Genomic DNA, 16,012 nt, shown 5'->3' with positions numbered 1-16,012 from the left:
AAATCACGATCTTGAAGACTATCAGCCAGACTTGCCTATAAGTTTCCAGGAGGTTCCAGTGGAGGCATGGGTCAACAGTGGCCTGCTGCAGGGTCAGGGGCATGGAATACAATAGTTCTGGGAGCTGCTGGCAGAAGTCCTTTTGAAGGAGGTCACCATTACCCCTACCATAGTTGACCTCAGGCTAAACTACAGGGAGGGAACACAGCCCCACCCATCAATAGGAAATTACATTAAAGATTTACTGAGCAAGGCCCTGCCCATCAAAGCAAGACCCAGAATGCCTTACAGCCAGTCCCTCCCATCAAGAAGCTTCCACAAACCTCTCATCCACCAGAGGGCAGACAGGATGAAAATCACAATCACAGAAAACTAACCAGACTAGTCACATGGACCACATCCTTGCCTAACTCAGTGAAACTATGAGCCATGCCATGTGGAACCACCCAAGATGGATGGGTCATGGTGGAGAGTTCTGACAAAACATGGTCCACTGGAGAAAGGAATGGCAAGCCACTTCAGTATTCTTGCCTTGAGAACCCCATGAACAATATGTAAAGGCAAAAAGATACGACGCTGAAAGATGAACTCCCCAAGTCATTAGGTGCCCAATATAGTTCCAGAGAAGACTGGAGAAATAGCTGCAGAAAGAATGAAGAGGCTGAGCCAAAGCAAAAACAATGCCCAGTTGTGGATGAGACTGGTGATGGAAGTAAAGTCCGATGTAAAAAAACAATATTGCATAGGAAGCTAGAATGTTAGGTCCGTGAATCAAGGTAAATTCAGTTAAATTCAGTTGCTCAGTCACGTCTGACTCTTGTGACCCAGTGGACTGCAGCAAACCAGGCCTCCTTTTCCATCACCAACTCCTGGAGTTTACTCAAACTCCTGTCCATTCACTTGGTGATGCCATCCAAGCATCTCATCCACTATCCTCCCCTTCTCCTCCCTCCTTCAATCTTTCCTAGCATCAGGGTCTTTTTCAATGAGTCAGTTCTTTGCATCAGGTAGCCAAAGTATTGGAGTTTCAGCGTCAGCATCAGTCCTTCGAATGAATATTCAGGACTGATTTCCTTTAGGATGGATCTCCTTGCAGTCCAAGGGACTCTCAAGAGTTTTCTCCAGCACCACAGTTCAAAAGCATCAATTCTTTGGCACTCAGCTTTCTTTATAGTCCAGCTCTCACATCCATACATGACTACTTGAAAAACCAGAGCTTTGACTAGACAGACCTTTGTTGGCAAACTAATGTCTCTGCTTTCTAATATGCTGTCTAGGTTTGTCATAACTTTCCTTCCAAGGAGTAAGCGTCTTTTAATTTCATGACAGCAGTCACCATCTACAGTGATTTTGGAGCCCCCCCTCCCCCAAATAAAGTCAGCCACTGTTTCCACTGTTTCCCCATCTATTTGCCATGAAGTGATGGAACCAGATGCCATGATCTTAGTTTTCTGAACTTTGAGTTTTAAGCCAGGTTTTTCACTCTCCTCTTTCACTTTCATCAAGAGGCTCTTTAGTTCTTCTCGCTTTCTGCCATAAGGGTGGTGTCATCTGTATATCTGAGGTTATTGATATTTCTCTCAGCAATCTAGGTTCCAGCTTGTGCTTCATCCAGCCCAGAATTTTGCATGATGTACTCTGCATATAAGTTAAATAAGCAGAGTGACAATATATAGCCTTGATGTACTACTTTCCCGATGTGGAACCAGTCTGTTTTTCCATGTCCAGTTCTAACTGTTGCTTCTTGACCTGCATACAGATTTCTCAGGAGGCAGGTCAAGTGGTCTGGTATTCCCATCTCTTGGAGAATTTTCCAAAGTTTGTTGTGATCCACACAGTCAAAGGCTTTGGTATAGTCAGTAAAGCAGAAGTAGATGTTTTTCTGGAACTCTCTTGCTCTTTCTATGATCCAATGGATGTTGGCAATTTGATCTCTGGTTCCTCTGCCTTTCCTAAATCCAGTTTGGACATCTGGAAGTTCATGGTTCACGTACTGTTGAAGCTTGGCTTGGAGAATTTTGAGCACACAGTGGAGTTTTCCAAATTTGCTGGCACATTGAGTGCAGCATTTTCACAGCATCATCTTTTAGGATTTGAAATAGTTCAACTAGAATCCCATCACCTGCACTAGCTTTATTCATAGTAATCCTTTCTAAGGCCCACTTAACTTCACATTCCAGGATGTCTGGCTCTAGGTGAGTGATCACACCATCATGATTATCTGGGTCATAAAGATCTTTTTTGTATAGTTCTTCTGTGTATTCTTGCCACCTCTTCTTAATATCTTCTGCTTCTGTTAGGTCCATACCATTTCTGTCCTTTATTGTGCCCATGTTTACATGAAATGTTCCCTTGGTATCTCTAAGTTTCTTGAAGAGATCTCTAGTCTTTCCCATTCTATTGTTTTCCTCTATTTCTTTGCACTGATCACTGAGGAAGGCTTTCTTATCTCTCCTTGCTATTCTTTGGAACTCTGCATTCAAATGTGTTTATCTTTCCTTTTCTCCTTTGCCTTTTGCTTTTCTTCTTTCCACAATTATTTGTAAGGCCTCCTCAGACAACCATTTTGCTTTTTGCATTTCTTTTTCTTGGGGATGGTTGATCACTGCTTCCTGTACAATGTCACGAACCTCTGTCCATAGTTCTGGGAGTTGTCAAACAGGAGAAAGCAAGAGTGAACATCGATATTTTATGAATCAGTGAACTAAAATGGGCCAGAATGGGTGAATTTAATTCAGATGACCGTTACATCTACTACTGTCCTTTTCATCATATGGGACTGGAATGCAAAAGTAGGAAGTCAAGAGTTACCTGGAGTAACAGGCAAGTTTGGCCTTGGAATACAAAATGAAGCAGGGCAACGGCTAACAGAGTTTTGTCAAGAGAATGCACTAGTCATAGCAAATACCCTCTTCCAACAACACAAGAGACGACTCTACATGTGGACATCACCTGATGGTCAATACCAAAATCATACTGATTATGTTCTTTGCAGCCAAAGATGGTGAAGCTCTATACAGTCAGCAAAAGCAAGACTGGGGGCTGACTGGGGCACAGATCATGAACCCTTATTGCCAAATTCAGACTTAAATTGAAGAAAGTAGGGAAAACCACTAGACCATTCAGGTACGACCTAAATCAAATCCCTTACCATTATACAGTAGAAGTGACAAATAGATTCAAGGGATTAGACCTGATAGAGTGCCTGAAGAACTATGGACAGAGGTTTGTGACATTGTACAGGAGGCAGTGATCAAGACCATCCCCAAGAAAAAGAATTGCAAAAAGGCAAAATGGTTATCTGAGGGGGCCTTACAAATAGCTGAGAAAAGAAGAGAAGCAAAAGGCAAAGGAGAAAAGGAAAGATACACCCATCTGAATGCAGAGTTCCAAAGAATAGCAAGGAGAGATAAAAAAGCTTTCCTCAGTGATCAGTGCAAAGAAATAGAAGAAAACAGTAGAATGGGAAAGGCTAGAGATCTCTTCAAGAAAATTAGAGTTACCAAGGGAATGCTTCATGCAAAAATGGGCACAATAAAGAACAGAAACAGTATGGACCTAATAGAAGCAGAAGATATTAAGAAGAGGTAGCAAGAATACACAGAAGAACTATACAAAAAAGATCTTTATGACCCAGATAACCATGATGGTGTGATCACTCACCTAGAGCCAGACATTCTGGACTGCAAAGTCAAATGGGCCTTAGCAAGCATCACAAAGGTAATGGAGATGATGGAATTCCAGCTGAGCAATTTCAAATCCTAAAAGATAATGCTGTGAAAGTGCTGCACTCAATATACTGGCAAACTTGGAAAACTCAGCTGTGGCCACAGGACTGGAAAAGGTCAGTTTTCATTCCAATTCCAAAGAAAGATAATGCCAGAGAATGCTCAAACTACCACACAATTGCACTCATCTCACACGCTAGCAAAGTAATGCTCAAAATTCTCCAAGCCAGGCTTCAACAGTACATGAACCAAGAACTTCCAGATGTTCAAGCTGGATTTAGAAAAGCAGAGGAACAAGAGATCAAATTGCCAACATCCACTGAATCATAGAAAGATCAAGAGAGTTCCAGAAAAACATCTACTTCTGCTTTATTGACTATGCTAAAGACTTTGACTGTGTGGATCACAACAAACTTTGGAAAATTCTCCAAGAGATGGGAATACCAGACCACTTGACCTGCCTCCTGGGAAATCTGTATGCAGGTCAAGAAGCATCAGTTAGAACTGGACATGGAACAATGGACTGGTTCCACGTTGGGAAAGGAGTATGTTAAGGCTATATATTGTCACCCTACTTATTTAACTTATATGCAGAGTACATCATGCAAAATTCCAGGCCAGATAAAGCACAAGATGGAATCCAGATTGCCAAGAGAAATATCAATAACCTCAGATATACAGACAACACCACCCTTATGGCAGAAGTTGAAGAGAAACTAAAGAGCCTCTTGATGAACGTGAAGAGGAGAGTGAGAAACCTGTCTTAAAACTCAACATTAAAAAAACTAAGATCATGGCATCTGGTCCCATCACTTCATGGCAAATAGATGGGGAAACAGTGGAAACAGTGACAGATTTTATTTTGGGGGGCTCCAAAATCACTGCAGATGGTGATTGCAGCCATAAAATTAAAAGACGCTTGCTCCTTGGAAGAAAAGCTATGACCAAACTAGACAGCACGTTAAAAAGCAGAGACATTAGTTGGCCGACAAAGGTCTGTCTAGTCAAAGCTCTGGTTTTTCCAGTAGTCGTGTATGGATGTGAGAGTTGGACCATTAAGATAGCTGAGCACCGAGGAATTAATGTTTTTGAACTGTGGTGTTGGAGAATACTCTTGAGAGTCCCTTGCACTGCAAGTCAAGTGACTTGACTTGTCAAACAAGTCAATCCTAAAGGAAATCAGTCCTAAATATTCATTGGAAGGACTGATGCTGAAGCTGAAGTCCCAATACTTTGGCCATCTGATGGGAAGAACTGACTCCCCGGAAAAGACCCTGATGCCGGGAAGGGTTGAAGGCAGGAGAAGAAGGGAACAACAAAGGATGAGATGGTTGAATGGCATCACTGACTGGATGGTTATGAGTTTGAACAAGCTCCGGGAGTTGGTGATGGACAGGGAAGCCTGGCAGGCTGCAGTTCACGGGGTGGCAAAGAGTCGAACACAACTGAGCTACTGAACTGATTGATCTTGAAGACATTCAACAATTAATGTAGGCAGGGATGGTTTAAAGGATATTTCCAGGTAATCAGCTTCCATAAATACTGTATTTGATAACTCTTAGTTATCTCAAATTTTAGCACTGTCCCGGGTGGGAACACTTCCAAACCAATCAACAAAGGAAACTTGAAACTGTATAGTTACTGAGTGGAACAAGGGTTTGGCTTATAATAGAATTTCAAGAAACTCTAATGGATGATTAGAACACAATTTTAGTGATAGATTACTATATGATTCTTGACATACAACTAGGCAAGAATTGAGAATCACTTTTAGCAAAAACTTTCAATTCCATTTACTGACACGAATGAGGCTTTTCAGGACTTTTGCAGCTTAAAAAGAGAGATTAAAGTGAGAATTGATGAAATAAAATTATTTTTAAGGCAGGATAAGAAACAATTTAAACATAAAAATTTCTCTCTGCCAGTTTGGACCACTGCCCCCTTTTCAGTGAGTATTGTGTTTGTGGGTTATACCTTAGTTCCCCTCAGAAGACACAGGTATGTCTGCTCCCCCCCAAAACACAAACAAAATGGCAATTTTCTCTTGGGGTCAGCAAGGGAATAACGTTTCTTTCTTAATCATGTTGGACTATGTTAATTGTCAATATGTTACTTTGACATTATCACCCTTTGGACCACTAATTTTAATGAATTTTTTAAAGCATATGATTAGGAAATAGAAATTAACTTCCATTTATATGATAGGGTGATCAGGAAGCTTTTGAGCCATGAAAAACATTACGTATGGAAATATGAGTTCAATGAGAAAGGAATGATGTTCTGAAGAAAAGCTTCTGATTCTTAATGGACAGCTTCCTTTTTTTTATTAACTTAACAGATGATGCCAGGTTTCAGATCGCCATGGTATCTACATTCCGTTGGTTATGTTTCACTTGTGTCAGTATTTATAATTGCTGGAAATTACATCTTTTTAGCTCCTTAAACAGGTAATGAAACGTTTCCGACGGCAGCTTGATGTACAGTGGGAGAGAGGATTGGAAGCAGGGCGATGGGGCGGTGCTGAGGGAGCGTGTTTTGTAGACCACTGGGCAGCAGCCAGTTTCCTAAGGGGACCCCATGGAGGCTGCCCGCTGCGGCCAAAAGAGCAGGGCTCCGCTCTAGTCTCCATCTCTTGACAGTATTTGAGACCCTGCTCGAGAAACTCTTCCTGCCTCAGTCCCGCTCAGTTGTAAAACTGGGTAACTACTACCTTCCTTGCTCGGTTGTTGCAAAGTAAAGAGATAATATATGCAAAGCATCTGGTGCACCGTCAGCTTGTGGAGTGTTAGCAGAGGTGTCCGGACCTAAGGCAACCGAGCAAACTCCCCGGTCCTCTTCCGGGTGGACGGTGTGGGCGCGTCCCCGGCCGCTCGCGCCCCGCGCCCCTCCCGCCTTCCCCCGCGCCGCTCCGCCCCGGCAGCCCGCCCGGAGGCGCCACAGCCGGGGGAACCCTGCCCCACCGAGGACGCTTCTCTCGCCCAGCGAAGCAGGTAAGCAACGGGCGGCGCCCTCAGCCTGGACCCGGAGCTGCCCCCCCAGGGCTCCCGGAGCCGCGGGGAAGAGTGCAGCCCCCGCCTGCGAAGGCGCGCTCTGCTGGGGAGCTGCCTTGGGTCCCGCGGCGCGTCGGTCTCCGTGGCAACGTGCTGCGCTGCGGGCTCCTGGCTCCAGCGGAGGTCTGCAGCCCTCCAGCCCGCCGCCACCCGGAGTGTTCCTAAGGGAGCGAGAGTTTCCCCCGACCCCGAAACTTAGGGGCTTCCACCCGCTGGTGCCTCCTGGGCGGGGGACTCTCGGTTGCTCGGTCCCCGCGCTGGTGGCTTTAAGTTCCCATTCCGCGTCCGCCTCCCCCAACACCGGGCCCTCAGGTGTCCCCAGCCTCCCCTGGCTGCGGAGCTGGCTCCCATTCTATACCCCTAATCGTCCCCCCTTCCTACACTGACAGATTACTCAGAAACATAACCTGTCTTCTCACTCAGTTTTTTAAAATCAGCGTGATGCCCTAACCGTAGTCTAGTGTGTGTGTGTGTGTGTGTGTGTGTGTGTGTGTGTGTGTGTGTGTGTGTGTGTGTGTGTGTGGTGTTAGTCTCCACGGACTATAACTCTCCAGGCTCCTCTGTCCATGGGATTCTCCAGGCAAGAATACTGGAGTGGGTTGCCATTCCTTCTCCAGGGGATCTTCCCAACCAGGGATCGAACCCAGGTCTCTGTCATTGTGCAAATTTTTTGCTGTCTGAGACACAAAGAAAGTAGTGGCTACCATAGTCTAATGGGAAAAAGGAATGGAACAGCTTACCCAAAGTCCCCAAGGCTGGTGGCTGGCAGAAGGGCGCCAGACCAGGCAGCTTTCAGAGAGGTGGGAGGTGATCAGAGCCAAGTGCTGGGCCTCCAGGACCTGCCAGAGACAATTCAGAAACAACCCTATGGGGCTTCCTTGTGGCTCAGTGGCCTGCCAACGCAGGGGAGGGATTGGTCCCTCTGTAACAGGAGAGAAAGGAGCAGGGCACAACTTTTGAAAGAATGATAGCCCAGGGATACGACATAAACCATTTAGAATCAAATGGGACCAAGATGGCAGACAAGACTAGACCTTGATCCTCAATCAGCAAGTGAAATGACACACCCAGAGGTGCCCTGACAGTTCCAAGGCACTGTCAAAAGACCAAGGAGTGGTCCAAATCCTGGAAATCTCCACCCCTCCCCCAAATAGTTAGAATAATCCTCCCACTCATTAGCATATGAAATTACCCAACCTGTAAAAACTAACCATGCCACACTTCACAGCCACACTCGCCCTCTGCGATGGCGCACACTCTGTCTGTGGAGTGCACTTCTCTCTGAATCTGAATAAATCCACTTCTTACCTATCACTTTGTGCATCAAGAACCTGAGCTACATTAGGTCCTGAAACCAGGTACTGTGGGTTTTGGCTGGGTTTGAGTCCCAGCCACGTAGGTTCGAGTCCCAGTTCGAGGTAAACAATTTCACCTCCCTGGCCCTGGAGGATCCCACGTGCTGGGGAGCAGTCAGAACCGGCCAGTCACAAGTACTGAGCCTGTGCTCTAGAGCCCCGGGAGCTCACGTGCCCTGGAGCCTGTGCTCTGCCACGAGAGGCCCCTGTAAAGAGAGGCGTGTGCACCGCCGCTGTGGAGTGGCCACTGCTCTCTGCAACTCGAGAAAAGCCCAGGCAGCACCGAAGACCCAGCACAGCCAAAATAAATAAAATTTAAAAAAAGAAAAGAAACAACCCCGAAGGGAATCACTGGCCCATCTTTTTGCCCACGGGCTATTGACGGTGTGTCCATGTTACAAGCACAGTGTTTCCCGAGAGATAGTAGAGGAAAGGGGATCACCCCACTTACTACCCAGGGGAAATTCACCTTCCCCTCTCAAGAAGCCAGGAGCCCGGACTGAGGGTGACAAACCCAAACCAAAGGAGCTTAACTGCCAAAAGGAATTTCAGGCCTTATATTAAAAACTGAAGGTAACTGGCCCAGTAGGCATGGATGGGGCTTTTGTGCCCCCTTGCCATCCTGAATCTTAGGTAAATCTAAATGCCATAGTGCCTGTCTTTATCAAGTCAATACTTCAATCTGTCAGTGCTTGGTACTACTATGAAGAAGTAGTGAAGTAGCAGGGAGTCACCTAACAAGGACAGCCACAAACTTTTAGATCTCTGCTCCCAGGAGCAGTCTGGCCAGTGGAGGAATGATTTTTCCAAAACGGTGAACAGTTCTTGGTAAATATCCGAGGAAAACAAGGTCCAGTCAAGCCTCGATTGACACGTAGTTGCATTCCCCGAAAATTCAGTGTTAATTAAAGTTGCGCTAAACGTATTTTGCATTTAGATGTAAAATAGTTTGGTAGTAGCCACAGACAATTATAAACCGATTTTTCCATGCACAGGAATGTGTTCGGAGACGTTCTAAGGTGGTGAGGCTGCTGGATAATCCTTTACTATGCAGGGCTGTCCCTTGCATCACAGAATCTTAGTATCTCAGACCTTGTGTGTGTGTGTGTGTGTGTGTGTGTGTGCTCAGTCGTGTCCGACTCTTTGCGGCCCTGTGGACTGTATCCCGCTATCCTCCTCTGTCCCTGGAATTTTCCAGGCAAGATTACTGGAATGCATTGCCAGTTCCTACTCCAGGGGATCCTCCCGACCCAGGAATTGAACCCACATCTGTGTTTCCTGCATTGGTAGGTGGATTCTTTATCACTGAGCCACCTGGGAAGTCCTATCTCAGACCTTGCTGGGCTTTGCTTAGCCACTCAGTCGTGTCTGACTCTTTGAGACCCCATGGACTTGTAGCCTGCCAGGCTCCTCTGTCCATGGAATTCTCCAGGCCAGAATACTGGAGTGAGTAGCCTTTTCCTTCTCCAGGGGATCTTCCCAAACCAGGGATCAAACCCAGGTCTCCCGCATTGCGGGCGGATTCTTTTTTTTTTTTTGAAATCAATTAACATATTTATTAGGACTTTAACGCACAGACACATTTCCAGATTCGATGTGATCAGAATTAACATTTGGCAAAAAATACAAAAGCTGATTTTAACAGTCATATGATTCTCTTTTGTACCCCGAAAAAGAAAAACAAACATGAAAAACTAAATCGAACTTGGAAACTCACATTTCCCAATGTCCTGTGTTAGTATACATAGGAACAGCATATCAAATTTTGTAATACCACCATTAACATATGCATTTACATGAAATTGAATGAAACACCCACAAAATAAACACATACTTCTAGACTCAATGTTTGACAAGCCAGATAACATTCAATGAATGAAACTGAGAGGGTTACAGGCAGGAAGGCCAGGGGTCTCCAAAGGGAAGAAATAGGCTGCAAGTGTCAGACATTTTTTCTCTCTCTCTTAAGAGGAGAGAGGAAACAAGCTAGTGTTATCTTTTTTCCCCTTCTCTATACAAATTTAAAAGAAGTTTTTTTCTTAAAATTCTGTGTTGCTATAATGACACCTGGTTCCACCTGACCTTAACTTTTCTCAAATCTTGAGCTAACCAAGGCATTTTTCTTATGGAAATGTTTGCCTTAAGCTATGTGAATGTACTATGTATTTACCCTAGACTCTATCTTCAAGGAGGTTCTGCCTAAAGGCTCAGAACTGACTTCACAAGCCAATATGCTTTACTCATAAATTGTTCTCCTAATCTATGTTAATGAAGCTATATATTTGCTCATGTCAATCGTTTTATGGCCCAGGATGACTCACCTGGTGCCATCTCCATGTATCTTGTGGGTGAGGGGCCTGCTGCCATTCCTTTCTCTAATTAGTCGACTGCTAGTAGCTATATAACATCCGGCTAAAGACAAGTAGGGGGCACTCTTTCTGCCCCCTTCTGATGTCTATGTCAGAAGCTTTCTCTCTTTTATACTTTAATAAAACTTTGTGATACAAAAGCTCTGAGTGATCAAGCCTCATCACTGGCCCCGGATTGAATTCTTCTCCTGAGGAGGTCAAGAATCCCAGCATCTTTCACAGTTAGGCAACAACCTTTCAAAACACTGGTCTTTTCAAAAAATGATGAAAAGTGATAAGCATACATATGCATATGAATGAAATGGGACCCGTATCTCAAACCACATAAAAATAAATCCTCCCTCAACATAAATACAACACAATCAGCCCTTCATATGCATAGATTCTCTAACTATGAAGTCATACAAATATGGACGTAAAATATTGTGATAAATTCCAAAGTTTAAAAGTGGTGAATATTGACTTTCACCTGCTGGCACTTCTTTACATGTCATCTCCATTATATTAGCTATGACCATGAATCATGTGCTGTAGTAAGTCATTTACACTGTGTCCAACTCTTTGGGATCATATGGAGTAGGGCCCACCAGGCTCCTCTGTTCATGGGATTCTCCAGGCAAGGATACTGGAGTGGGTTGCCATGCTCTCCTTCAGGAGATCTTCCTGCCCCAGGGATCGAACCCATATCTCTTATGTCTCCTGCATTGGCAGGTGGGTTCTTTACCACTAGCACCACCTGGGAAGCCCCAAGACACATGAACATCAGTGGATTGGGGGATCCACATGGTATATGCAGAACCATTCCTCAAAGAAAACTGAAGGATGACTTTAAAATCTCAAACAAAACATGACTATACGTGTTTACAACCTTCGTGTAGCAAGGGTTTCTTCAATCTGACAAGTGCCATGGACCGATGAAGGACTATGTGAAGACTACTTCAAAGTCGATTTGGCAAACACAGCCTAAGTTGGCATGTGTGCTTTAAATCCATCAAGTGTGTCCAAATAACTGAAAATCTCAGTAACACTCCAGAAAAAGTTCAAGGGAAGCTGTGATGCTCACCGCCCTTGAAGGAGTCCACATGGAATGAAGAAGGACTGTGGGAAGTCTGTTAGTAACCACCATGTCTTGAGTCCTCCGGATGACCTCTGGAAAGGCCACCGGACCCGACTGCCCGCCCGGGGCGCGCCGCCTTCCAGACGTCTTTCCCTTCTTTCCTTCTCATCCCGCGCCGCAAGGGTGCGCGGGCGGATTCTTTACCATCTAAGCCACCAGGGAAGCCAATGGCTTCTAAATGAGGTAGTATCTGCCTCTCCCATCTCTGAGAACGGGAAAAACTCTGGAAGTTTCCAAAATGTCCCGTAGGGGGCAGTGCTTCCCCTTTGAGAAAGGCAAGTGCAAAACCACACAAGCAGAAGCTTTGTGCTTCCTAGAGGTGCCAAGATCAGGATATTATATTTTTCTTTCTCAGAACAAACTTGAAAAACAGGAATTGTTGTTTCCATTTTAGAAATTAGGAAAGTGAGGTTTTATGAAGTTAAGTGACTTGCCCAAGATCACCACACTAGGTTGTATCAAAGGTGAGCTGTAGCCCAAGCCTGACCTCCGGGCCTGCTAAGAGGCTCTGTCTCACTTTGGTCGTTTTACCTGTAGCCACAAGGAACGTTAGATGACTTAGTCTGGGCAAAATTAGAATGAAAGTTTTAGCAAAACAAGTTCTGTTACATGGTAGTGGTCAATTTTCTGACTTCATGTGCAATAAAATTTCATTGCTCTCATTTCAGGTAACTCCATGTATTGGAGACCATGGATCAATATGACGTGATTGAAGCCATTGGGGAAGGTGCCTTTGGGAAAGCGTACTTGGCCAAAAGGAAAACGGATAGTGAGCACTGTGTTATAAAAGAGATCAATTTTGAAAAGGTAAAGTTAAGTTACAATTCCTGTTCATTTTCAGTGCTATATTCAGCTAGCTTTTAATCCAATTTGTCAAGGAAATGCATCTTTTTCTTTTTTTTTTTTAACAAATATAAGTGAGTTGACTTTTGTTTGTTCAGTCTTCTAAACCCATTGTCCAAACAGCAACCAGTGAACTTATTTTTATTTTAAAATTTTATTTTGTTTTTTGACCGCCTCTCTCATCATGGGGGATCTTAATTTCCCCCACCAGGAATTGAACCCATGCCTCCTGCAGTGGAAGCAGGGAGTCTTAACCACTGGACCGACAGGGAAGTTTGAAATGATTTTTTTTTTTTTTTCAGAAGAAAAGAAAAAACAATGTCATCACCCTGTCTACTATGGTACTCCTTATAGTGATAACATCTTTTTTTTTAATATCCTATGGCATGTCTATGGGAGGCCCCTTCTCCCTAGCTCTGACTCCTCTGTTTTGCACAAGAGTGGTGCATTTCCTCTGTCACTCTTAATATAGGTCACCTCCACAAGGAGACCTTCCCCAAACATCCTATCTAAGACAACTCCCTGACTTTAATCACTCCTTATCACACCAGCCTGGTTTATTTTCTTAGTAGCATTTACAATGATCTGGGATTACTTTGTTCATTTATTTCTTATCTGTCTCCTCCAGCATGCAGAACCATGCCAGCACATAATATTGCTCAAAAATATTGCTCAGAAATATTTATGAAATGCATTGAAGGAATGGAAGGAAACCATATATTATTATTAGTCTGGTATTTTTGGAGAATAATTAAATATATTTAATTTAAGAGGAATTATTTTGGCTAAATTCCCTAGAAACTTTTGCTAATTAAGAAAATAGTATGTGTAGAATGGCCACCTGATGTGAACAGCTGACTCACTGGAAAAGAGGGCACCTGCCTTCAGTCTTTCCCTGATGCTGGGAAAGATAGAGGGTAGAAGGAGAAGAGGGCATCAGAGGATGAGATGGATGGATGGCATCACTGATGCAATGGATGTGAACTTGGGCAAATTTTGGGAGATGGTGAGGGACAGGGAGGCCTAGTGTGCTGCAGTCCATGGGGTCACAAAGAGTCGGACATGACTGGGCGACTGAACAACAACATGTGTAGAATGACACAATTTTCGTAAAAATATATGCATTATCTCTGTATATAGGTATGTATATTCCCACAGATATATTCTCATAGGTATAAGAAACATACTAGATAGTTTTATCTAGGTGGAATGTGGGTTATGAGTAATTTTTGCCTTGTGCTTTTGTATCAGTTCACTCTGCGGATTAGTTTTGACAGCCCTCTCTGATTTGTTTGCAAATTCCACTTCAACCTCCTCTTCACATCCTTTTCTTTTTTCCTACACACAGATCCCTCCCACTCCAGCCTCTGTGCTTGCCCAAGGGGCCCTTTCTTTCAAGAAGGTTTTTGCCTGCCCAGGAAGACTTGACTTATTCAGGGCTGAGCCCTAGGAGAGTTTCCAGGACTTTCCCACTCTAAGTAGTCTCTCTTTGTCAGCTCCATAGATTTTATTCATAATGCTGTTATGACACTGAATGTTTTCTACTCTGCTGTGCTTTAACTGTTTATTTTGTACCCTCTCCTCCAAACTATATGTTCTTTGCAGGCAGAATCCGTGTCTTTTTTCATCTTGATATTCAAAACAGCAGCTAAGAATGCTTCGCACCAGTAGCAGTTCAGTAAATCCTTATTGGATTGATAATTCAATGCATAGATACTTGCAGGCCTTCTAGCTCTATTGTTAAGCTGGTACATACTTTGCTGTTGCTGTTCAATTGCCCAGTTGTGTCCGACTCTTTGCCACCCAATGAACTGCAGCACGCCAGGCTTCCCTGTCCTTCACTATATCCTGGAGTTTGCTCAAACTCATGTTCAGTAAGTCGATGATGCCATCCAACCATCTCATCCTCTGTTGCCCCCTTCTCTTTTTGCCTCCAATGGATCTTTTCTAATGAGTCAGCTTTTCAAATCAGGTGGCCAAAGTATTGGAGCTTCAGGTTCAGCATCAGTCCTTCCAATGAATATTCAGGGTTTTTTCTTTTAGGATTGACTGGTTGGATCTCCTTGCAGTCCAAGGGACTCACAAGAGTCTTCTTCAGCACCACAGTTCGAAAGCATCAATTCTTCGACACTCAGCCTTCTTTATGGTCCAACTCTCACATCCGTACATGACTACTGGAAAAATCATAGCTTTGACTATACATTGTTTTGTCAGCAAAATGATATCTCTGTTTTTTAATATGCTGTCTAGATTTGTCATAGTTTTTCTTCCAAGGAGCAAGCGTCTTAGAAATGATCAGTTCAGTTCAGTCGCTCAGTCGTATCTGACTCTTTGCGACCTCATGGACTGTGATGCCATCCAACCATCTCATCTTCTGTCGTCCCCTTCTCCTCCCACCTTCAATCTTTCCCAGCATCAGGGTCTTTTCCAATGAGCTGGCTCTTCGCATCAGGTGGCCAAAGTATTGGAGTTTGAGCTTCAGCATCAGTCCTTCCAATGAATACTCAGGACTGATTTCCTTTAAGATTGACTGGTTGGATCTCCTTGCAGTGCAAGGGACTCTTAAGAGTCTTCTTCAACATCGCAGTTCAAAAGCATCAATTCTTCAGCGTCAAAAGCACCAGTGTTAGAAATTATAAAACCATTTAAATTCTAAGTAAAGAAAAAGCCATGTGGGAGGTGAATCCTCTATAGAAATATATACTAATGCGTTTTTAACATCTCTCATTCTTTACTATATGTAATTAAACAAACTGACTTTATATATTTCTAATAGAGCCCTGAATTTTTTCACTCGTGAAGACCATAGTCCTCATGCTGTAAATAAGTAGAATTTATATGAGGGAGGCTATTGTTATCATTATTTTCCTGTATCTCTTTGTGTTATCAAATTTGCCTGGCAACATCTGTGTTACAGAATTAATATTTATTACTTCTTCCTTTCTACCCTAATGTAGTTTTTCATTCATATCTGGAGAAATTTACATTTCTTCTCAGCTCTCCAGCACCTCTCCACGAAGCAAACTCTAGACTCCAGAACTTAAATTGCCAATTTTTTTTTACAGGTACCAAAAAGCTATGTATTTTCTCTAATCCTACCATTATCAAGCATATTCTTTTATATCTTGCCTTCAAAAATGTATCCTTTTTATTGTGAACACTAAAATATTCATTGAAGAAATTTTGAAAAAACTGTAGGGAAAAATAAGATTATTTAGAGGAAAATAAAAAATTACTTACAATCTCTCTCTTTATCACTGTTAACATTATGGTGATCTTCTCTCCAGGCTACTTTTAATGCTTAAACGTACCTTATAAGTTATTAGACTATATTAGAATGATTGATATCATGCTGGATATACTCTTTTATATCAGCTTTTTACTCTTAGTATATTGTAAACATTTTCTCATTTCAACGTTTTCATGTAATAAAATGTTCTCATATAGTAACATCAAATGTTTACAATAATGGTGGACACCTAGCATAGGTCAGTTATCCCGGGTGTTTCACTTACATTAATCTATTTAAGCCTCACAACAACCCTAAAAG

The 16,012-nt window shown here is 43.3% G+C and overlaps 1 protein-coding gene across 1 annotated transcript in view; it reads left to right on the top strand.

Annotated features, from left to right (window-relative positions):
* The first annotated feature begins 6,633 nt into the window (after positions 1–6,633).
* NEK5 (NIMA related kinase 5) overlaps positions 6,634–16,012 on the top strand; it is a 61,294-nt gene continuing 51,915 nt past the window's right edge. Inside the window, exons 1-2 of the mRNA XM_020898979.2 lie at positions 6,634–6,718; positions 12,288–12,426. Coding sequence (XP_020754638.2) covers positions 12,310–12,426 — 117 coding nt within the window. The 5' untranslated portion in view covers positions 6,634–6,718; positions 12,288–12,309. The remainder of the gene's footprint in view (positions 6,719–12,287; positions 12,427–16,012) is intronic.

The sequence above is a fragment of the Odocoileus virginianus genome, chromosome 8 (genome assembly GCF_023699985.2).
Source record: "Odocoileus virginianus isolate 20LAN1187 ecotype Illinois chromosome 8, Ovbor_1.2, whole genome shotgun sequence".
Classification (NCBI taxonomy): domain Eukaryota; kingdom Metazoa; phylum Chordata; class Mammalia; order Artiodactyla; family Cervidae; genus Odocoileus; species Odocoileus virginianus.
This window is presented reverse-complemented; position numbering and strand designations above follow the sequence as displayed.